This window comes from Pygocentrus nattereri, chromosome 9, assembly GCF_015220715.1.
Source record: "Pygocentrus nattereri isolate fPygNat1 chromosome 9, fPygNat1.pri, whole genome shotgun sequence".
Classification (NCBI taxonomy): Eukaryota; Metazoa; Chordata; class Actinopteri; order Characiformes; family Serrasalmidae; genus Pygocentrus; species Pygocentrus nattereri.
In genome coordinates, this window is record NC_051219.1 from 15,791,871 (window position 1) to 15,817,447 (window position 25,577).

Consider the following 25,577-nt stretch of genomic DNA (forward strand, 5'->3'; position numbering starts at 1 on the left):
TGTTTTGGCTCCTCAACTATTTAAGAGGTATTCATTTAATTTATCTTATTAATGCTTATTAATGCTGAAAAAAAACAATGCGTTGCATGCTGGTCTAAACTGGTTTAGGCTAGTTTCCAACATGGTCATGCTGGTTGACCAGCATACCAGCATCCAAAACACAACATATCGTTGCTGTCGGAAGAAAACCTTGTATCTCCAAAATAGTAACTTTACAGGAGAGGGAACAAACATACTTCACTTTCAATGTAAGTCAATGGAACCAGAATTTTTCCCTTGTCATTTTGGGTCATTTTTTTAGGTCATTCATCATAAAATTTACAAACAATGTAAAGAGTAACAGATACTTTCAAATTATGTCAAAAACTGAAAAATGCCAAAAATGGAGATACAAGGTTTTCTTCCAACAGCAACGATATGCTGGTTATGCTGGAGTCCAGCAATGCTGGCCTATGCTGGCTTTTCTAGCAGTACTCCAGCCTTATTCAGTTTATACTGGCTTCCAGTTCAGTTCTGCATTGGCTACAAGGTCTTGCTCACAACATTTAAAGCTCTTAATGGCCTATATTACTGATAGCGTTCTGACCTGTCCAGACCACCTCACTCAACTGAGGCAGATTTACCACAAACTCCACAAAGTTACCACAAAGTTGCTGGAAGGTCATTTTCTTAACTAGCACTTAAACTACAGAATAGCGTTTCAGAGAATATTAGCATGCTTGACTTTTCATGCTAGTGCATGCTACTTTATGGTAGTTGGGTGTGAGTTTAGAATATAACATATATTTTGAATTTTATAATATTCAATTCCCAGCAGGTAAAGCTAATTTGCCAATATCTTATCCATGCTATGGAGCTCCTTCCATGTTAAAGATAAGTTAGAGAACAGAGTCGTGTTCCACAAGGGGGCATTAGTTTAAATGCTATGCGTGATGTTCTGTACTTTTGTGACCACAGTGTCTGAGCTTCAGGCTGCTGTTTTGGAGCAAAGCACTGAGGACATGGAAGGATATTGTTTACCATACACATTATTCATGCAGGTAATGAAGCACAAGAACCAACTGGACTGAATGTTGAGTGGCAGATTAAAATCAGTGAATCATCTCTGGTATATATACATGCATATATATATATATGCATAAGTATGTGTGCATATGCGCATGTTTATTTGAGTTATTCTGGGTTGCTGGACCTTATATTTCTACATGATTTGAGCCGCCCTTTATATTCTGTGACAGTTTCATAATAAATGGAGCAGTAAAAATGCTCCAAAACTGCTTGGAATAGAATCTCTTTAGATTAAGTTACATTAAGTTACATTAAGAATATTTTGGCTTCTCCTGTAAAGTTTTGGAGAAGCTTGTTTATTTGGACAGCGACAGTATACACCCCTTCTAAACCAAAAGATATCTGAAACTATGAGAAAGGTAATAACTATAATCCACAATAAAGTTAGAGTTCTCATATAGACAAGCCCTGCAGAGTGGATATGTTTATTAATGCGCAGTGTTGGCCTCAACCTTCCTCATGAAATGATGCAAATACATTTTGTGAAACAACTGTTCGATATTTTATGACATTTTGAATGTGTCTGATGCTGCGATAGAGTGATACTGATACTGTGCAATGCTTATTAATAATACAAAGTAGATTATCAATGCACCCAGCAAAGAAAACTTTACATTTATATTTTAATTCTAATAAAGCTCCACCAAAATGAAATATGTAAGTCCTCTTAAACAAAACCAATCAGCATGGTTTGGTGGGAAATGCTCCATTCTAGAGAAACTTGCTGATTCAGACTGGTTCACATGATAGGAACCAGACGTCCTCCTCTAAAAGCTCCCTCACAGAAAGTTATTGCATGAAATGGCTAAATATGTGCTGCCTGGCGTCTGTTATGTGGTAGTTTTGACTCAAAATGTATTTGAATCTATTCAAATTTTATTGAATCTATTCATGTGGAAGTGCACATGCAGTGTACTGTAAGGCTAAAACATACTTTTTCAGATTCATGACTATTTTACCATCATCAATGTTACACATAAAAGTCAAAAGACATGTGTAAGTTCACTAGTGGCTTTGGATAATAAATGAAATGGCTATATCTGTGTTGTAGATATCGTGACCACTGGTTTCTAGCACCACCACTGACTCTGCAAGTTTCTCTACAATGACCCACTTCACATCAGACCCCTCTCAATGACTTTGTTTACGTCTCAAGGACTGAATTATTCAGAGGCTTTAAAAAATTGGTAGAACTCCCCTTAAAATGAGATTTTTCTGGTGTGTTTTGTGACGTCACAAAATAAATAAATAAATAAATAAATAATTCCAAAACTGGCCAATTTGGTCAATTTGAGAGAAACACTCTTCCTTACATAGTGTATCGCCATCCATTAAGACATCTCCATTATAATCCTCCATTTCTGAGAACTCCAGTAGCTTATAGCATGCTAGCCAATCCGTTGGCATTCACGGTGGTTAACCTGAACACAAAACACTATCATGGTAAGAAGATGGTGAGACTCATGGTAACACAAACATGTCAAATACATTCAAACTTCACAGCCTGTGACACAAATGTAACATTTTGTAAAAATAGTTATGTTTATGAAGTCAAAAAGTAAGAGCTAATTAACAGAAACCAGCGAAACCGCTAAGAATGCGGGGAAGCTTTTTGGGCAAAAGAGTCTTCAGTTTGTAGGACATATCCAACGGATTTTAACTAGATTCATCTAAGTAACTAAGGATTATACAAGAAATAGTATGTTACATTTATTTTAGTAATTTAATAAATAAGTACAGTCCAAAAATGTGCAATTATTAAATTCTTATGTCTCACATATAAATTTGTCTTACATTACAAATGTGAGGACATGAGGTTTCCGAGAAAGGTGCCCTTTAAGCTTTGCTGAATGAAAATACTAATCTTTAAACATTTATAATGGCTTTCGGTCATGATGTATCGCCACCCCATCCGTCATGATGTATCGCCACCCCATCAATCATGATGTATCGCCACCCCATCCGTCATGATGTATCGCCACCCCATCAATCATGATGTATCGCCACCCCATCAATCATGATGTATTGTCACCCAATCGGTCATGATGTATCGTCGTCCCATTGATCATGATGTATCGTCGTCCCATCGATCATGATGTATTGTCATATTGTCATCCCATCGATCATGATGTATCGTCGTCCCATCGATCATGATGTATCGTCGTCCCATTGATCATGATGTATCGTCGTCCCATCGATCATGATGTATCGTCGTCCCATCGATCATGATGTATCGTCGTCCCATTGATCATGATGTATCGTCGTCCCATTGATCATGATGTATTGTCATATTGTCATCCCATCGATCATGATGTATCGTCGTCCCATCGATCATGATGTATCGTCGTCCCATTGATCATGATGTATTGTCATATTGTCGTCCCATCGATCATCATGTATCGTCGTCCCATCGATCATGATGTATCGTCGTCCCATCGATCATGATGTATCATCGTATCGCTGCAACCTTTGCCTCCCAGGTTTGTCCTCTAGTTTCATGTCCATCAGTGGATCTGCAATCTGGTTTCTCACCCACCGACCGTAAACCGATAGCGCAGATCTGCCGTCTGGCGGGCTTTTCTCCGTTTCTGAATAAATCTGTATTCGGTTTCAAGACGCAGTTACTGGAAACGGTATTTAATTTCTTTTCCATTCATTATTCAGATCTACGGAGGTAACGCATGTAAGCTTATTGCACCCTCTCCAGAACTTTAATTAAGCTGTTGTCGGCGAAGTAGTGAATAAAAGAACATTAGAAATCTGAAGCCACTCATCACGGGGCGAATTATCCTCAGAGCACAAGGATATTAGAAAACAAGATGGGTTTTAGTTTGTAAGAAGTTTTGAAGAACCGTTCGCTGAGCTCAAGTCGGCTTCGCATCCGAATTTATCCGTTCCACCTTAAATGGTGCAGCACTTCATTCTGGTGCCTCAGGCTTCCAGCGCCAGTGTGCAACTGCTGCACCATTTAAGGAGGAACGGAAAGATTCGAATAAGAACCAGGCGAATGTGAGGTAAACCGCAGGCGGTAGGACCCAGAGCACTCCTCCTGTTCGTTCGGGCGAATGGCACCTGTAGCATTCAAAGGGAAGCGGGGAGAGCAGTGTGGCCACTCTCTCTTATCCTCACTGCTGCCCCTTCACTCGCCGCCCCCCGTAAGTCCACAGTCACAGCCTCTGTTCGCCCCCGCCGAGCGAACCACACGGTGAGACATTAAGAATCACGCGCTCCTCGGTCCGGTGGAGTCGACAGTGTCCGGACAGACGCCGCTGCTACAGGTAGGAGAAGCAGCACTGATAACTGCACTTACTCTCCGAGCTCGTCCTCGTAGCCCACAACCGAGACTTTATCCTTGCCTTTCTTTCCTTTTTCACCCCTCAGCTTGCACTTGAAACGCTTTTCTATCGCTCTATCTGAAGGTTAATCGTCGAAACCCTTTTTATTTCGGTAGTTGAGGGTCATCTCGACTGGAATATTATTGAAGGACCACGTCTTCAGTTCTCTCAGCCGCAGCTTGTGTCCAGTGGAAAGTGGAAAGTGGTCTGTTTTTCTTTATTTTATGTACTCCAGCTGTAGTTGTGATGGTGTGAAATGAGCTAAACATTTTTTGAGACATTGAAAGGTCTCAAAAGTGCTTCCTTGTCACATTTATTGAAACGAGTTTCCTGTTCGAGTCTCTCAGCTACAGAAGTGCTCCTGTTGAGGAAGTACAGGGTACAAACCGTCGGAAGATAAGAGCGATTACTTCAGACATTTCGACAGAAAACTGGGCACGTTACGATTCATATCTCAGTGCTGTGGCAACAGAAGACATACAGTTGTTGTTTTGCTGATTTGTGAGGTACGTTGTGTAAAAGTGAGTCACTTTTCCATAGGGCTGCTCGATTGTGGCTAAAATCGTAATCACGATTATTTTGGTCAATATTAAGATCACGATTATTTAACACGATTAGTCACAGATTTTGTAAACGTCGTGTCTTTACTAAACTTTAAAAAACTCTTTTTAACAGTGGCTTTCACTGAACTTTAACTGTTTTTTTGTTAAATTGTGTTTAATGCAAAACAGATCAATACAACTGTATACACACATTTAAAGAAGTGATCGATAAAAGAACATATCAAATAAAATCAACTATGTTGTAGCGCACATCCACAGACTACTGAAAACTGCTAAACATATATAAAAATAATCTATGAAAACGAATTGGACCCAATTTGATGAGCTTTGGCTTTGAGAGAGGGGCAAAAGCACACCCTATAAAGAAAAAAAAATCGAGAGCATCATTGCGGAATTGTTTTATCTCAATAACCTTGTTTTCATAATTGCTGGAAGACAAAATTGTAATTGAAAATGAAATCTGATTAACCGCCCAGCCCTACTTTTCAGTATCAGCTGCATATTTCTCTAAAAACAGAGCAAGATATGAACTGATTTGACATGATGTGATATTTTTGCCATGCTTGTAACCCTAAAGAAATAAATATCCTATTTCTCCCTATTGCTAAACCACACTCTTAAAAAGGGTTGCTTAAATGGCTATTTGCTTGGTGAAATAGTCCTGCAGATTGATGGAGAATGTGTTGTGTATGGAAGCTTTTTGAAAATGGTCCTATATAGCACCAAAAGGGTTCTTCTATTGTTAAAGCTTGACATTGTGGCAATAGAAGAACTGTTTTTGGTACTATGTAGAACCGTTTTCAAAGAGGTTTTGTATAGAACCAAAAACAACACATTCCCCATCAATCTTCAGAACCTTTTCACCAAGCAAATAACCATTTAAGCATGGTTCTATATAGGACTCATGGTTCTAAATAGAATCGTTTCCTTTGCAACAGAACCCTTGAAGAACCATCTTTTTAAGTGTGCAGGCAGATGTAATTCCACTGTCTGCATTTTATGAATGTCTGTTTCAGCATTAGTAGCTATGTACATGATAATTCTGGCATCAGCAATTCGCATATAGGAAAATATTTGCTGGTTGGGAATGGCAAGAATGGAATGTGCCTCCAACGCCTTACATTGTTTTTTGTTTTGCGTCAAAGCACTCGGTGCAGGTGAACTGGTTTTGTAGCCTGAGAGTCTGACTCTCAGTCCATTCTCAGTCCTGTGATGGTGCTGCTGATCTCACAGGGGCGTTTTTTGATGTGTGATTTGTAATAGCAGAAATGCTATTCAACTAAGGTATCACCATCATCGGAGCAGCACAAACCCAGCAGAACAACCGGTGGTTTTAAGTCTTGGAAGAAGTATGAAGGTTTGGTCTTGGTTCTAGTCTCATGTTGACTGTCAAGAAACTTTGTGCCTAGTTAAACCACCATGTTCCACTGGACAGCTCTGAAAGAGCTTGTTGCTGCTGGTATGTGTTAATGCAAAGTGTGTGGTGTTACTCATTATGCATAAAGGGAGTGCAAGCCTTGGCTGACTTCTCACTTTAGCTGCCTGTTTGCCACGTAGATCCTACAGGGTGGTGGCCCATGGGGTGCGGTACACTTGTTAGGTGAGTTTTAGTGCCTGTGCCACACGTGAAGCTCCCTCGTCGCATTCATTTGATCGTCATACTGGCTGGTCTGTTTTTTTTTCCACATTACGTGGACAAGTGCAGCTGGTATGTCCTCAGCAAATCAATTCACAGTTTTATAGCAGTGACCCTTGCCCAGATTATTACTGATTGGTGGTGTGTTCTGTTTTTTCAGCTGGTGGAACTTGAAGCCGTGCGAAGATGCGTCTGAGGCGTCGCATTTCCCCTCTGAAGCTAACGATCCTCGGTGGCGCGCTGTTCATGGTGGTTCTGGTGGTTCTGCAGAAGGATGTGGGTAGCGGAGCTCAGGATCCCTGGCTGAAGGACCTGTCCGACAGGAAGGGGCGAGTGATGGACATGGTCCGCGGGGCTGTGAACCACTTTGCCTTCCAGATCGGAGCTCCGCAACCCCAATCGGAGGAGCAGCAGCCCACCATCAATCAGCAGTGCCCCCCGGGCTTCTACACACAGACAGATCTCAAACCCTGGATAGAGAGACCCCAGGAGGACCCTAATAGTCCAGGAGCTGCTGGGAAAGGCTTCCAGAAAGACAATCTTACCCCAGACGAAGCGAAAGAGAAGGAGGAGGGCATGACCCGGCACTGTTTCAATCAATTTGCCAGCGACCGGATCTCCCTGCACCGCAGTCTCGGAGATGACACTCGGCCACCTGAGTAAGAATGTTTGTCAGTTGATCAAATAGCAGCTCCATTCATTCCAGTACTTCCTTAACCCAGACTTCAGGACCAACCACACTGTCCACATTTTTTCTCTCTAGTCCAGCTCCTAAGACACCTGAACCGATTAAGAACAGCTAATACCTGGTGCAGGTGTTCTGGGGGCTAGATTAGAGCAAAAATGCGAAACATCTAGTAGGCCCCAAGGATTGAGTAGAGAAATACTGCCTCAGTCTGTAGTCATTATAGTTGTTACCTGTACAGATGCAGATGAAAGTCCTGAAGCACTATGTAATTAATGGACTTTCTTGTGTAAACTGATTCATAGAATATTACCTTTACTCTATTATACTATGCAGGCTGATTTTATATGTAATGTAGAAGCTAGTTATTCATAGGAAATTGAGTTTTAGTAGCAGATTTTGGTTTATTTACATCCTAATTGGCTAAAAGCCTTTATTTGCATAGTTTTTAACCCAAGCTCGCACTGTTTGGTCTAAATGAACACCGGAAATGCACTGGCACAGTTCCAGTATTTATAATTAGCTAGTGTCACAATATAAATAACATTCATTCTGCTTTAATGTGCCAACCTGGAATCAAAAGTCAGTGGCCTATTTAACTGGCATTAAAATTTTGGATACCACTGGCTGTTTACCACAATAACTATTACATAATTGAGCAAACTATTTAGGTGTAGGTGTGGCAGCAGCTTTCAAATACCATATGACTTACTGGACTTTTTTTTCCTCCATCCTAAAATTGACACACATCAGCCAAAGATTAAATAAATGAATAAATAGGATAATGTCATGTTTTGAAGCAAAAATCTGCCTATTCAGATCAGGCATCTCTAATAATAAAAGCAGTTTGCACTGGAAAAGTGGAAAGGGAACTTTTAATGTACGTTCCTGTAAAAAGATTTCATTTAAGTGATTTTGGGCTGTCAATTATAATAATAATATCATAATACAGTCATGGGGATAATCAGTACTTTTCCATGTTATTGCTGTCGGGGCAAAACCTTGTATCGCCGCCTTTTATGTCAAGTGGTTTAGGAGTATTGAACGTATCCTGGCATAATTTATTGTAATTGTTATCATTATGCTGCTAAATTATGTCAGAATGCTGTCAGCACTTCTAAACCACAGGATGATTGCATGTACATATGAAAGACAGATGTTGGCTGATTATAGGGAGCATGTAGAAAACAAAAAAAAAATAGCTGCATAGTAACAAGTAATCGATCAGCTATCCCCTAATCCTGCTATTACTTAAGCTGTTTTTACCTCTTGCTGCATCTGTAATGGATCATGTTTGCATCCGGACCTCAGAAAAACAGAATGATCGTGGTGCATGTCATGATCTGATAATGTCATTGCATATAGTGATGCTATCCACACTTGCAGATAACTTTTGTCTTGTAGTTCGGGGCTGTTTGGTGTATTTGCACATGAACTCTGACGTGAACAGCATTGTGTTGATTTTAAAGGCTGGAACTGAAGCTGTATGAGTGCTAGACAAACATTTACTGATAGCAATATTTGCTGTTCCCAATAACGCCTTTGATTGAAGGACCTGTCAGTTGACCCTATGCCTCCAATGAATGGTCACCAGGAACAGGAGAAGGAACTGCTCTAGCTGTAGACACGTTTCACTCCGCTGCGCTCTGTAACTGATGTTTACTGTTTATTTGATCCTGAGTTGAGCTTTGTGGGACGATTTCCTTGATCATAGCAATATTAAGCCATATCTTTAGCAAATTGTGCTGTTAAAGTTGTGGTTGGAGCCAGTCTTGTAACACAGGAATGAACGAAGAGCATTTGTGCCAGCTGGAGTGGTCTCATGCCACCTAGAACTGTTGGCCTTCATTCATTGTTAGCCTTAGCAGCACTCTTTAATTTTGCTATCCCTTTAATGCTGATTCATAGGGGGCATAATTTGTAATGATAATAAAATAATGTTACATTACGCTTTGATATCGTCAGTGAGCAGGTTTAGGATTTAGTGCAGTGCCATTTGTAAAATATTGATTAAAAATAAATGTACTTGTAAATGTATTATTATTATTATTATTATTATTATTATTATAATTGTTAAAGTATTTTTTTATAGGTGTGAACACGGGTTCTAATTTTCTGTTTCGACCGGTTAAATTTTGGATCTCAAGTATTGTGATGCACTTCAGTTTTCAGATGTTTAGTTTAGATCAAGCGCTATGACTGCAGTTAGTCGCATGCCTGAACTTTCACTTCACTACTGTATAAAGGTTTATTTGTGTGATTTCCTGTCAAAACCATCTTTAAGAATCAGAAAAAAAATTCTTGACAGAACACTGTAAAAGCCTCAGCAAACAAATATAAAATCAAACTTTCCTCCCTTTTATGTGTCCACATTTTACCTGTGTTACAGCTTTCATTCTTTTCAAGAGACTTACTTTTGTTTTTTAAAAGGAATCTGGAGGGATAGTTTTCTTCATCTTTTAAAGTTCAGTCTTATAAGTTGCTTACACTTTTTTTGGCTCTCGTGATCCAAGTAATCTTAAACTGATGACGGAGTGGAGCTAATTTCTTGTCTTCTATCTCGCAACGAAGGAGGCGTTAGGTACTGTTTATCTGATGGGGACATTTTGTTGAGTCTGCCAGGCCTTGCACAGTTATTAACACCCCCCCCTTAACTGCATCCTATGACTCTTTCTAGAAAATTCCTGTTTTTTCCTTCTTATTTCTCTTTGTCTTTCCCCTTTCTTATGCAAGAAGATTAGTGTATATCTAATCTCCTCAGAAATATCTCCCGAAAAGTGAACAACTTGTACTTGATGGCCTCCTCGAATTAAACAGCATTGTATGTACCTCAGACTGTTTTACATTAAGTCATTTCCAGTAGATTTAGAATGGTGTTTCTGAAATTGTGACCTTCAAAAATTCAGAGAGGTAGTTACTCCTCCTTTTAGATGTGACTTGCTTATGCTCATTTAGTTGCTTGCACAGTGGTAATGTAAGCTAATGTAAGATCTGGGGGATGTAAGACTACTTTTTGGCTGCATTATCACAGTAGCTCCAAACTTGCACCTGAGTTTAACCCCCACGTCCCTGTGTTTGTGTGCATGTCAGGTGTGTAGAGCGCAAGTTCCGCAAGTGTCCTCCTCTCCCCACGACCAGCGTGATTATAGTGTTCCACAATGAGGCCTGGTCCACTCTGCTGCGCACCGTCTACAGCGTCCTGCACACGTCCCCGGCAATCATGCTGAAGGAAATCATAATGGTAGATGACGCAAGTACAGCAGGTGGGTGCAGTTTTATCAAAGACTCAGATAAGACTTCATCTCCGTCTGAACTGTTGAGGTGGATCTTCAGCCTCGCTTTATTGCCCTGACTGCAAACAAAGCAGCTTTTACATTGATGGATAACAGAAACGTAATGTGCTGGGTACGTCGTATCCTTTTGGAATACATATAATCTAAATAAGTAGAAAGTTTCTTTCTGGAAAGCCGCTTCTGTCTAGCTGTCTGTGTACTGTATAGGGGATCCTTTAGTTCAATTTCAAGAGGGGAAAATGTAGCAAAACAGACCAACAAGCTGTGTCTGGTTCATAAGGCAGACTTTTAACATAGTAGCAGTGCTCCAGAACTATGGGGCCTTTAATTTTATTATTGCACATTTAAAATTAGTTTCATATCACAATACCATGATATTTATAAAACATTATAATATTGAATTACATCACTGTTGTCCAGCATTACTGATATTTGTGTGTCTTCTGTTCCGTAATAACACAAACAATGCATGAAGATAGGCCAGTCACAATTAATTAATCACAGAATCACAATTATTTGAGCTTTTACACTTCACGTTAATGGATGATTACTGTTTTTTTTTGTTTTTTTTTTTACTGAATTTAACATATGGGGAAAAAAAAAATAAATAAATAAAACAATGTGGCTTGTGTAAAAGTTATGGCATATTTTTATTAATAATAATCATCATCATATTCTAAATGAATTCATCTGGCAGGCCTACTACAAGTATTTATCTGTAAGAAGAGCATTAACTGCTGCTTTATTGAAATTGTGACTTCCTGCATTAAGTGGGAGCAAACTGTAGAAGGAGGGTTCTGAGAAAAGGGAAGCTTGCGAGTGAACATACAGGGGGGTGTAAAAGTGCCGTCACACCACAGGAAGTTTTTTTTCCTCCCCTTAGAGCTGAGGCATGCATGCATGCATGCAAGAGGGTTGTCTTATCATATTGAGAAGTTGTTATCCTTTTGTTTTTACCTATGGGGGATTTGCTTAAGTCACTTAATCAACAGTGCGAATCTCCTTGGTAAAGTCTGATCAATATCAGCCCCTGTAGTGCTCAGTGTTTCCTTAAATTAGCACAAGTAACACTTGTGAACTGCTCATCAGTCTGCGAGATGAATATGCCAGGAAAGTAGATGATGCATTTTGAGGTTTTGGTCCCACCACAAAACGCATTTCCTATCAGGTGCTTAGAGAAATTGGTTCCCCTGCAGACAGTTATGGAACGTTCAGCTAGAAAAGCTGGTTTCAAATGCTTAGTCTAAAATTAGTTAGTCTGAAATCAAGTTTACGTAGCCATCTAGGTGCCATGCTAAAACAATCTACTCCCCTACAGTTAAATAAACAAATGACTAAATAAATAAGACTTACAATGTGTAAAATTGGCCAGTTTAAAATGTAAAATTCAAATAAACTACTGTAAAACTAGTTAGAACTTTTCAAAATATGAAAAAGAAAACTCAGTAGTGGCATTGTGGCCCAAACATTTGTTTCATTTTCATTTCAGCTTATGCGATATTGATATAATAGATATTGGTACAGTATTTGAAACAAAAGTTGTTGATTAAAAATATTGTTGTATTGATTTATTTTTTTACCAATATTGCCTAGAACTGTATAGTGTAACAGTTATAATTACGTTTGATTTAGAAGTCCACACACTATTTCAGGGCAGTGGATCTGACAGCAAAGTTTCTGTCTGTATTTCCCGGTCACGTGTGAAGAATCTCTTGGGTGGTTTGTCGAGGCTATTTCTGTGCTGTTGGTGATTATTTTTGCTCTGTGGCCCTGTGCTTGTGCTGCAGGTCATTTGCACTCTCAGCTGGACGAGTATGTGAAGATGCTGAAGATTGTTAAAGTTGTTCGTCAACCTGAGAGGAAGGGGTTGATCACAGCGAGGCTGTTGGGTGCCAGTCAAGCCCAGGGCGAGGTCCTCACCTTCCTGGATGCTCACTGTATGTAGCCCATCTCAACTCGCACTGCTGGTGCACTCACCACTAATTATACCAAAATAGAATGTTGAGTGTTTAGCTCTGAGCTGTGTACATGTTCAGGTATGAGTGTATATTGTTACTGTCCAAAGAAAAACAGGTATTTCCAAAATGGTAATTTTACAGGAGAGGGCAAAAACATTCTTTACCTTCAATATAAGTGTGGCATGCACCCGCCCCCCGGGCCCTTACGATTACGGCCGAGAGAGCCGACAGAAAGGCGGGGCCCGAACACTTGACAGCGAGAGAGCCGCGAGTGTGGAGGGGGTGGAGCGCAAAGCCCGAGCCCGAGGACATCAGCTGAGCTCAAATTATGCAGAAAAATAAAAATCGCAGAAAATGGAGATATGTGTTTTTCATTGGACAGCAATTTCAATAACCAATAATGTCAGTCAACATACAAAAAGTTTGAACACTGGTCAAATTACACGTTTGGTTGATTTTATAAGTGAAGTTAACGCTTTCTCTGCAGGGAGCAAATTTACATATGGCATTTCCCTGCTATTATTTATTGTACAGGACAAATTTATGTTTAACTTTTCCCCCCAAATAATTTATTTCCATGTTCAATTCTGCGTATAAACAGTAACTGTGCATTAAAATGTGCAGATGTTTGTTCAGTTACTCTTGACTTATTTTCATTTACAAAACCTACAAACATGTCATTTGACTGGGGCGGCCAAACTTTTGCGTATGACTGTAATTTCATGTTTAGACATCTGCAAATTATGAAATACGACCCAGTTTTCTAAAATGCACATGACAGTCTAAAATAATATATTTAAATTAACATATTCAGATTTGTAATACATATATTTGAATTGAGTTTATTACTTAAATATTGTAATTAAATACGAATGTTTTAGTTTTTAATATAAATTGTAAGCATGATAGTGTTTTGCGATTCACCAGTTCAGCTTGTACTGCTGTGGCACGACTTTTTAATATTTCGCCCTGTTGTCAAGCGTTAGCAGGTTTGCATCCTGGCGATGCTGTGACCTCACTTACTTTCTGTGCTAAAATCACTGATACCTGATGACTGTGGTCGTCATTGTGGGCGATGTTATCAGCCAACTGATATGTTGGTCCCACTCTAATACATTACAGTCCAAGAGTTTGGAATCCCTTGTCACATTCATATTTTTATTCAGTAAAACTTAAACTTACAGTGTAGATAGAGATGTTGTAAACCTAATGCTAATAGTGAATTTCAAATGCTGAAATTTCAAATGTGAAATAAGAAGCCACTAGATCATAAATGATGCGCTGTAACTACATGTTTATAATAATTTCTTGACCCGCCTCAGAATTTGATCACCAGACATCTTGGATATTAGTTGCAGTATAACTTCATTGTTATACCACTTTCTCAGTTTCAGGGAATTATCTGCAGCTCTGTTCATCACATGGACACATCTAACATTTCTTCCACCAAATTGTGTAAAGCCTATGTAGTTGATATGTACTAGAATCATTTGACCAATTTATCTGCAGTCAAATTGGTTTTGTATTACTCAACATTGATACCAAACATTTGTGTATGTACTATACTCAGAAACGTAAGCAGCTTGAATCCAGTCATTTTCCTCATGGGATCAATTGTTACCGTGCAGGATACGTTTTTACTTTTCTTTGTCTTAGATGAACTGTCTGATTCCACTAGTAAATAATATGGCTTCTTTGTTTTCCTAAAGCTTTTTCTAAAAGACAGTATCACTTTCATAGCTTTTCATGTCTTTCAAATTTCACATTATATCAGCAGTACAAATGGTCAATGCCCAGGAGATCTTTTTAGAAAACCTGCTCTTCAGGCACACCTCACATAACCCAGAATGATGACTTTTGACCCCTTTTTTCTTGCTGCCTATCTCCCACAGCTGACAATGCGGCGAAAGTTGTAGTGGGGCAAAAGTATAGAACAGGGCAGCGACATAACCTTTCTGAATAAGAAAGCTCCACTGGGAGCTCTTGATGGAAAATTGGCTTCTGTTGAAATTCAAAGGATCAGCTTTACAGTAAACAAGCAGTTTTGCTTCCTGGGCATTACATTGATGGGAATAATTAACTCCTTGATCGGTGCACTTGCTCTTTTCCAAGTATAAACTTTGAGGTTGAACTGAAACAGCTGTTGTTAACACTTCTTTTAGCAGCATGACGTACTGAATTTGCTCAGCTGTTAAACTTCCATCATCGGCACAAAGACTCCAGGACACATTAAAAATCGGCAGAGTTCATTGACTTGAAATTTACTGACATATAAACTGACATTCCTTTTTCCCCCCACCCCTTTAAATCCAAGGTGAGTGCTTCCACGGCTGGCTCGAGCCGCTTCTCGCCCGGATAGTGGAAGAGCCCACGGCTGTGGTGAGCCCTGATATCACCACCATTGACTTAAACAACTTCCAGTTTAACAAGCCTGTGTCCACCGCACGCGCCCACAACCGAGGCAACTTCGACTGGAGCCTTACGTTTGGCTGGGAGGCCATTCCGGACTATGCACAGGCAAAACGTAGAGATGAGACATACCCTGTGAAGTGAGTGGCACATAAACTTTATAGAGCCATACGAGGGAGATAAGACTGCCCTACCTAATTGTTCACAGAACTGTTAGAGCCAGTCCTGTTCTGTGTACAAAGTTACTGTTCAGTTTTTCTCAGGACACAGATTTACTCAGTGCAGTTTCAGATGATCATGAACTTGCAGTCATTGCACACTAGCAGTCAAAAAGAACTGCTTATGTACTTTTTTTTTTTTTTTTTTGAAGAATTGTTTATTTGCAAGTAAGAGTTAAATGCATTTACTTCATTTCATGGATGAAAACAAAAAACACTCCCTTCATTTGGTGATACTAAAAGTTGTGTTGGGGATGCCATAGAAAGGGTTTGCTCTATGCTCTATAGCCAAGGCATCCAATTCTATCTGCTAAGAACCAACGCGGCCATGGGTTTTTACTCCAATCAAGCAGGAGCACACAAAACACTACTCATTAGCTGTCTGAAGACTAAGAGATTAATTTTAAAAGGTAGGATTAGCTTGTTCCTGCCTTGGAATGAAAGCCTGCAGCCATACCTGCCCTTGGCTGCATGACTCTGAATCATCATTGAGTCACTTGACCACTCCTAGCTGTCCATGTCCTTTGTTGGTATTCATTTTATTTGCTTGTACCAGTGATTTATTCCGTTTGACTGCCAGTATACACTGATAAACAGTTTGAATTTGGAATTGTACCATTTGTTTCCCTCTGTGATATCTTGCAGGTGTAACTAAAGTAAAGGCACCCAGCAGTAACTTAAGAGTGCATTCGGTAGTGTCAGGGTGGCACCACAGCTGTGCTATGGGCCTACACACTCCATTATACAACCCCAATTCCAATGAAGTTGGGACATTGTGTGAATCATAAATAAAAGCAGAATATGATGATTTGCAAATCCTTTTCAACGTGTATTCAATTGAATACACTACAAAGACAAGATATTTAATGTTGAAACATATAGACTTTATTGTTTTTTGCAAATATTCACTCATTTTGAATTTGATGCCTGCAACACGTTCCAAAGAAGTTGGGACAGGGTCATGTTTACCTCTGTGTTACATCACCTTTCCTTTTAACAACACTCAGTAAGCGTTTGGGAACTGAGGACACTAATTGTTGAAGCTTTGTAGGTGGAATTCTTTCCCATTCTTGCTTGATGTATAACTTCAGTTGCTCAACAGTCCGGGGTCTCCGTTGTCGTATTTTGCACTTCATAATGCGCCACACATTTTCAATGGGAGACAGGTCTGGACTGCAGGCAGGCCAGTCTAGTACCCACACTCTTTTACTACGAAGCCACGCTGTTGTAACACCTGCAGAATGTGGCTTGGCATTGTCTTGCTGAAATAAGCAGGACGTCCCTGAAAAAGACGTTGCTTGTATGGCAGCATGTGTTGCTCCAAAACCTGTATGTACCTTTCAGCATTAATGGTGCCTTCAAATGCAAGTTACCCATGCCATGGGCACTGACACACCCCCACACCATCAGAGATGCTGGCTTTTGAACTTTGTTCTGATAACAATTCAGACAGTCCTTTTCCTCTTTGGATGACGTCCATGATTTCCAAACACAATTTGAAATGTGGACTCGTCAGACCACAGGACACTTTTCCACTTTGCGTCAGTCCATATCAGATGAGCTCGGGCCCAGAGAAGCCGGCGGTGTTTCTGGGTGTTGTTGATATATGGCTTTCGCTTTGCATGGCAGAGTTTTAACTTGCACTTGTAGATGGAGCGACGAACTGTGTCCACTGACAGTGGTTATCTGAAGTGTTCCTGAGCCCATGTGGTAATATCCCTTACAGAATGATGACGGTTTTTAATGCAGTGCCGCCTGAGGGATCGAAGGTCACGGGCATTCAGTGTTGGTTTTCTGCCTTGCTGCTTACTTGCAGAGATTTCTCCAGATTCTTTTGATGATATTATGGACTGTAGATGATGAAATCCCTAAATTCCTTGCAATTGCACGTTGAGAAACGTTCTTAAACTGTTGGATTATTTGCTCACGTAGTTGTTCACAAAGTGGTGAAACTCGCTCCATCCTTGCTTGTGAACGACTGAGCCTTTCAGGGATGCTCCCTTTATATCCAGTCATGACACTCACCTGTTTCCAATTAACCTGTTCACCTGTGGAATGTTCCAAACAGGTGTTTTTTGAGCATTCCTCAACTTTCCCAGTCTTTTGTTGCCCCTGTCCCAACTTCTTTGGAACGTGTTGCAGGCATCAAATTCAAAATGAGTGAATATTTGCAAAAAACAAAGTTCATCCGTTTGAACATTAAATATCTTGTCTTTGTAGTGTATTTAATTAAATATAGATTGAAAAGGATTTGCAAATCATCGTATTATTTTTATTTATGTTTTACACAATGTCCCAACTTTATTGGAAATGGGGTTGTAGGATGTGCACACTGTTTTGTCTGCTAAGGTAGATTGCAGAGTAAAAAATTCTAATTTATGGTGATGAGTTTGTACAGCTGTTGAACACAAAAGTTATAGCACTGCACATTGGTGCAATAATGACCTTTGCAATACTTACCTCACAGAAGGCTGCAATATGCAGTTATGATGCTGGGACGTATGACTCATAATTCAGATGGTTAAATTTAAGTAAATGGCTTTCAAGATCTTTCTTTCTATTATGGTTAGAGAGGTTATTTTGGCCAGAATGAGTGTTGGGCAGACATCGAAAAATACTGGATTGGATTTTGAAGAGAACAAAGAATGAATCTATCCTGAAATCATCTGTGTGCATCTTAATGGTGAAAGACTAGAAAGCTTCTGTGACAGTTAAGACAACTTTTTACGTGATGGGCCACAATATGATCTAACATAAACCTTAAAAATGATTGGGTTTTTTTCCTCTATGTCCCTGTCGAGAATTGTTTGTTTCTGCTTTGTGCCTTTCGTAGTTCCCTAATCAGGGACAGTCATAACAGTTCTTTTGAGATTAGATGTCTTTTAATGACTGCTGGTTTCACATAAGAGCCAGTGCTCTGACGCAGTCATATTCTTGATAATTTAAGGCATTAACTAATGATGGTGTGTTCTAAAAACTGATGGACCTGACGGTTCACTATGTTCTCAAGTAGCTTGATTGGAGTAGGTTGCATGATACCACATATGAGTTGTTTTCAGATTGTTTTACCCTTGTCTGTACAAACTCTAATTGCTAAAATAGATCATGTGAGATGCTGTTTTTTACACTATGTCTTTTGGCTCATCCTGGTGCATGGAACCCCTTTTCAACCTTTCCTTCTCCTTTTAGAACTCCAACCTTTGCTGGTGGCCTTTTTGCTATTTCCAAAGCCTACTTTGAGAAAATTGGAACCTATGACGACCAGATGGAGATATGGGGTGGAGAGAACGTAGAGATGTCGTTCAGGGTTAGAGACTTTTTTTTTTTTTTTTTTTTTTTTTCCCCATTCACACCTACAATTCAATGTATAAGTAATGTAAGTTTTCAGCTTATGAACTTTTGCTAATGTAAACGCAATCAACGTTCTCAGGTGTGGCAGTGTGGTGGACAGCTGGAGATCATTCCGTGTTCTGTGGTCGGTCACGTCTTCCGCACTAAGAGTCCTCACACCTTTCCCAAGGGTACAGAGGTCATCACCCGCAACCAGGTACGCCTGGCCGAGGTGTGGATGGACGACTACAAACTCATCTACTACCGCCGCAACCAGAACGCAGCCAAGATGGCCAGAGAGGTGAAGACAAGTTTGCTTTTTCAGAGCTTTGAGGCAAATGAAGCTAACAAGAAATGGCAGCTTATTTTCACCAGTTAGCGTTTGTTCAAACTGCCTAAATTATCCAATCAAGTTATGAAGCAAATCTGTTTGAGATTGCATTTGTGGTCTGAGACACTACTACAGTGATAATACACTGCTGTGTGTAAAATGGAAAGAAATCAGGCTCCAAAATGGTTGTAACCACAGTTTTTACTGATACAGCTGACACTATATGTCTCTATCCAGTAGCTTTGAGCTGACCTCATTAATGTTCTTGTGGCTGAATGCAATCAAATCCTCACTGCAATGTTCCAACGTCTTCCTAAAAGTGTAGAGGCTGTTACTACAGTAAAGGGGGAGGAACTCCCTATGGAAACATACATACATACATACATACATACATACACACACACATACTTGTATATGAGAAGAAAAAAAAAAAAAAAAAATATATATATATATATATATATATATATATATATATATATATATATATATATATATATATATATATATATATAATTATATATATATATATATATATATATATATATATATATATATATATATATATATATATAATTATAATTATAGATTACAGTGTCAGAAATATATAAGCCAGTCTATTTGGGATCACTTACCTTAAGCTGTATCAGGTTGTTAAGACAGTGATTTAGGCATGCTGTTTGCAGTAATTAGTGCTAATTGGTGGCTATAAGCTTCCATTATGTCATTAGCTACATTAGCCTTGTAGAGCCAGTGCAAAACCAACCGTAACATCATACACCAAACGTGCCTTGGCTGATCAATTACATTTAATGTAAAATTGTGTATTTTGTGCATTTTTGCCAAACTATTGCCTTTATATTTACTAAAAAAAGACATCGTAATGAGAACTTTTGTTCAGTCTGAAGCAGTCTGTTTTGTTTTTGCTCATGCAGAAGAACTACGGGGACATATCTTCTCGGCTAAATCTCAGGGAAACTTTACAGTGCAAGAACTTTTCCTGGTATTTGAACAACATCTACCCAGAAGTCTTTGTTCCTGATCTTACACCTGTCCAGTATGGCGCTGTAAGTCCTCCTATTTCATCGTACCTGTTAATCCTGTTCCTGGAAGCCTACTGTCCCTCACAAATTCAACTATTCCCTGCCTCAGCACACCTGATCCAGCTCATGAAGGGCTTGACAATCAGTCGATGAGCTGGTTTAGGTGAGTTGAGGCAGGGAATGGTTGTGCAGTGTAGTGGGTCTCCAAGAGGAGGGTTAAGAAACGTGCATCACACCAACAGAATCAGTCAGAGATGTTAGTCTGTCTGTTGACTCTGTGTTTTTATGCCATGATATAGCTGAAGAACTTAGGCTCTCAAAGCTGTTTGGATGTGGGGGAGAATAACAATGGAGGAAAACCAGTAATAATGTATACATGCCACAACATGGGCGGAAACCAGGTAATGAAACACAGCAACATTTAAGTATCTTCCCGTTTTTTATTATACACACATATATAAGTAGATGATGTAGGACTGCTTCATTCAGAGCCAAATTAAGCCTAAACTTGGACTAATAATAATTTCCAATAGTAATTCAACATTAACACTTTGATGTAGTTCAAGATTAGGCTTAATCACTGTCTGGGAAACCAGCACTCTGTGCATTATTTATCATTTTAATAACTATTTGTTCTTCTCAAAATAGTAGAAAAACTAAATGAAGTGTCAAAGCCTTTTGTGTCTAGATTTTAATGTTTAAATCTATACTATGAGTTATTATTGTATATAATGTATCGCATTATTAATACGGCAAGTGATTCCAAACTTTTGAACAATACTGTAAGTCTTCAAACTGACTGCTTGCTCCTATGACTAAGCTGGTCTGTTCTGCCCCTGTAGTTTGGAAATCCATGCACTTACTGATGCGTAATTATTGTTCTTTTTAGTACTTTGAATACACATCACACAAGGAGCTCAGGCATAACATAGGAAAACAGCTGTGCCTGCATGCCAGTCCTTACCCACAGCATGTGAGGATAGAGCTATGCCAGCTGAAGGGGCGTGGCACCTCAGTGGCTCCTGAGCAGGAGTGGATCATCACTGAGGTATGTGTGCGAGTCTCCAGCCAGGAGCCGTTTTCTCATCCTATTAGTGGCATCATCCTGCATTTCACTGGTCTCAGAACATAGGGAAAATATGACTTCCAACTTGGAAATGTGCAGTGGCTCCGTCAACAAAGTCTGAATTCTCAGCCTGAAACCCAGCAGGTGGAAAGATTTGCTTTGCCCAATTTTGCACACAAACACACCTGACTGTGAAAATGACAGCTTGCACAATGAACAGTAAGCATACTCCCTTTGCATCAGTTTAGCTGGCCTAACTTATGCACTTTTTCACTTTGCTCATGGTCCCTCAGTAGTTAATGTAGGTCTTCAAAAATGCAAATCAAAATCTATGACTTACCACACAACCAAACATTGGTTTGTGGACTTGATTTTACAAAGAAGAATCATAGGAATGCATTTATATTTGACTTCAGAGTGCAGCGGAATGCAGCGATAATCTCTGATCTTATAGAATTTTAATTTGGATAGGATTCTTTAAAAATTCAGTGCCTGATAAAATCTCGATTCGTTATTTTTTAACATTTAAGTCAGAAAACATTTTCCAGTGTAATGTTTCTAAAATGCCACATTCCCAACATACACTAAGACTTACTTTCACTGGAACTAAGGGGCTGAGCCCAACTCCTGAAAAACAACCCCACACCATAATCCCCCCTCCACCAAACTTTACACTTGGCACAGCCAAGTCAGACGAGTACTGTTTTCCTGGCAACCGCCAAACCCAGATTCGTCCATCAGATTGCCAGATGGAGAAGTGTGATTCATCACTACAGAAAACACGTCTCCGTGGACTCTGTCTAGAGTCCAGTGGCGGCGCTTTACACCACTGCATTTGACGCTTTGCATTGTGCTTGTTGATGTAAGGCTTGGATGCAGCTGCTCAGTTTGGATTTCAGATTTACTATAAAATCCACTGAATACACAGATGTGACTGGAAGAATAATTTAACTATTTATACTGTTGTAGAATTTGTGGACAAAATATATATTTCTTATTATTCTGGGACACCCTTTTGCTTTTAGTAATAATGATTTTTACCAACCAAATCTAAAGTATTTTTTATTATGCATCATGGTACAAACAAATCTAAACAATACACAGATAAACCTACATCAGTATTTATTTCTGCCATTACTTTGTGGGCTTTTTAAGTTATTAGTTCCACCTTAAACCACTTTCCCACCTGGACAGGCACCTGAATGTAACTGCTGCAGCATTTAAGGTAGAATGTAAATTTTAAATAAGAAACCAGCTTTAGCTTTATTGAGTTTCTAAAGTCGTTTGTCTCAAAGTCAAATTTGATATTTGCCAGAAAATGAGTGCACACTTTATTGAATATTCTGGTAATTGCTTTAAATTGAATTTCCCACCTTTAAATTATTTTCTGTTTTGCTGTTTCCAGGAGAAGCTATTAAAGAACCCTTCCTCCGATAAGTGCCTCCACCTGAAGGATAACCAGATAGTCATAAGCCCCTGTAACACAGAAGACTTTCACCAGCGCTGGGTGTTCAGTTGACCTCTCCTTCAGTCCACCTAACGAGCAAGGACATCTACACCCAATAGACCCCAAAGAAAGGATGGCCTTAACTCAAGCTCATATGCTTAAATACATACTGTAGCTCACTCGTTGTCTGAGTGAACTGAGACAGAGTGGATAGTTTATCCATGCAGTGGAACAACCAAAGACCTGCGTATTATGAATGTGGTGATGTGTGACTCAGGGAAGGCAAGAAGAGGCACCGTCTCTAAAAGTGAATGGAGCATGGGAGCGACTCACCTGGCGGCAGTATTGTTTACATATGGTGACTCAGTGTGTGGTATCGTCCTTCATGCTGTCCAAACTACTGCATTTTAAAGACACTGACCATTTTATTTATGTTTTTATTTTTTAAGTCTTGGAGAAGGAAATATTTTTGCGAGTTATTGTAGACAAGGCAAATGGCCTTTATCTTGCCAAGAAGACACTGTAGATATGATATGTCATAAAATAATTTAGTTGTACAGAATGGATCGTGCTTTGACACAAGCCAAGGTTGCGGTATCTGTTGATCAGAATCCAGTGGAGAGTTTTGTGAAGTGAGGTTTTTCAGTTGATCAGTTGACCGGGAATTCCACCGTTTATATTTTTCCACATTTTTTTCATAATTTAAAGCTGAAATGTAAACAAAGTCATTCAGAATAGTTTGATAGGAAACGCTTCATTGTAGAGAAATTTGCTGACTCTAATTTCTAAAGCAAATATATCAAAAACAACCAGGGAACCTATGAGTGTCTTCTGAGTCTTTATATGCAATGCTGATGATGGTAAAGTAGTGGTAAATCCAAAAATACAACATTCTTTGGGGACTATTTTGCCTGCATGTACCTCGCTGCCCTGTATAGATTAAAAAGCCTGTAAATGGTAAAACCATGTCTCAGGCCTCAGGCAGCGTGTTTATAACCATTTTGTGCAACAGCTGTCTTGGAGAGAGCTTTTAGAGGCATTAAACACTTCTCACGTCTGGGTCCTATCACCACCACTGCGAACAAATCTCAGTATTCGGTACGTTTCTCTACTAAGGATCATTTCACATCTGACCGCTCTGACTGACTTTGTTTACATCTTAAAGATGAAATTCTGCAGATGTTTTGAAAAATCAGTGGAATTTCCCTTTAAATAAAGCCAAGAAGTCATATCAGTCTAATAGAAAAGGCTTTTATCTCTTGGACTGGGCAGATGACTTGTGAAATAAGTCATGAAATTAATATTTTGTCCTTATTATTATAGTTGAAGATCCTATGTGACTTTTCTGATCTCCCCCATAACTGAGAGCAGTTTTTCTTTACTGGTGGAAAGAAATGAAGGGTGTTTTTGTTTTGTTTTAATAAATGCCAATGATTCATAGCCTCCTTTTAATTTATCTTCTATATTATTTCTTAAAATCTCCTGTATGACCGCTGTAATCCACGCGGAGGCCGATTTGCTTTAGATAAGGTTAATAAATGATCAAATGAAGGAGTAGTTGTACTAGGCCACTCTTTAACCTGGTCAGTGTTTGCAGTTAATTTACAACAAAGATGTCCCTCTCTCTTTTTCTGCAGGTTGGTTTGTGAAGAGTTTTAAAGGTCCCATATCATGGAAAATGAAACTTCCCTCACTTTTTTTTTTAAAATAAAAGGTTTTCATGTATGTGTATATGTATGTATGTAACGGTACGTTTTAAAACATGATTCACTCTCCAGTCCAACCATGAAAATAAACTACACAATCAGGCTGCTTTGAATACACCAACTTTGTGATGTCATGGAAACCAACGCATTGAGATATTTTATATATATATATATAGAGAGAGAGAGAGAGAGAGAGAGAGAGAGAGAGAGAGAGAGAGAGAGAGAGAGAGAGAGAGAGAGAGAGAGAGAGAGAGAGAGAGAGAGAGAGAGAGAGAGAGAGAGAGAGAGAGAGAGAGAGAGAGAGAGAGAGAGAGAGAGAGAGAGAGAGAGAGAGAGAGAGAGAGAGACCTATCTACAGCAGCGTAGCCCCTTCCATTGACTGACCTTATAAAGAGTGTTTCAGATTGGACTGCTTTATGAACACAGGTGAGCCAATCAGATCAGAGCTCTTTTACATGAGTCAGTCTTAAAGGCACAGTAACAGAAACTGCCTGTTTAATGCTGAAGCGTACAGAGAGGTTGGAAACCGGGCCTGTAGAAATGAATTATTCATTAATTATAACGGATTTCGTAGATAAAACCACACAACCGTTATAAGTGGACATCAGAGGAGGAAATATGACAGTCAAAAATGGAGGATATTGGCACTTTAAATGGATTTAAAGCCGGCTGAGGAGCAGTTCTGCTGTCAGAGACATTTTGCAGCAGCAACATCGCCTAAAACCGCAATTCTCATTTTACAGACAGGAGGGACAGATGGCAGCCTACGCTTTCTCTTTAAAAAACAGGTTTTCACAGGGAATTTTGATGGTCGACGAACGTTACATGCATAATTCTGAGTTTTCATGACCTCAACTGACTCTTTAAATGACGCAGCTCTCCCCGCGCGCCACGCAAATCCTATTGGCTAGGAAGTCTGACCGAGTCAGCGGGGACTCCACCACGCGGTGTGCTTGTAGCGATTAGTGATGGGGATTGATTCGCTTTACCCAACTGATTCCTTCCGTTCCAATGAATCGAACCTCCGAGTCAGCGATGCACTGACTCAAAAATCAACTTTCGATTCAGCCAGCGAGTCAGCTACTACAGCTACTCGTTAAAGGGGAAATCCACCAATATTTTAAAATGTTAGCCTAATGAAATGCTTCAGGTGTGAACGAAGTTATTCGCAGTGGGTTGACGAGAAACGCTCCATTCTAGAGAAAACCTACAGAGTCATAATTGTTCACAGAAAGTTACTAAAGGAAAGGGTGATGGGACTGAGGGTCTGAGACATGGGTGCAGGGGGGGGACACATCCCTTTCCATATGTTTCGTATTAAGGTGAGAATTTTGGGGGGGTAGCAGGGTATTTTCAAAAAGGTACAAAGCTCATACTACTGATAATATTTTCCACTAAATTTACAGTGCGGAGTGTTGTAAGGGAAAATAGTCCTAAACAGGTATTTATTGATTTATTTAGATACACCATTACTTTACCATCAACAACATTA

At 39.5% G+C, this 25,577-nt stretch overlaps 1 protein-coding gene across 1 annotated transcript; it reads left to right on the plus strand.

Annotated features, from left to right (window-relative positions):
* The first annotated feature begins 4,020 nt into the window (after window positions 1-4,020).
* Window positions 4,021-24,202, plus strand: galnt6 (UDP-N-acetyl-alpha-D-galactosamine:polypeptide N-acetylgalactosaminyltransferase 6 (GalNAc-T6)). The gene is made up of 11 exons (XM_017720903.2): window positions 4,021-4,346; window positions 6,763-7,261; window positions 10,378-10,550; window positions 12,368-12,517; window positions 14,853-15,087; window positions 18,355-18,472; window positions 18,596-18,796; window positions 19,759-19,890; window positions 20,166-20,267; window positions 20,756-20,914; window positions 22,338-24,202. Exons 2-11 carry the CDS (start codon window positions 6,789-6,791, stop codon window positions 22,449-22,451), a joined length of 1,857 nt encoding a protein of 618 aa, XP_017576392.1. The 5' UTR covers window positions 4,021-4,346; window positions 6,763-6,788; the 3' UTR covers window positions 22,452-24,202.
* Window positions 24,203-25,577: the final 1,375 nt, after the last annotated feature.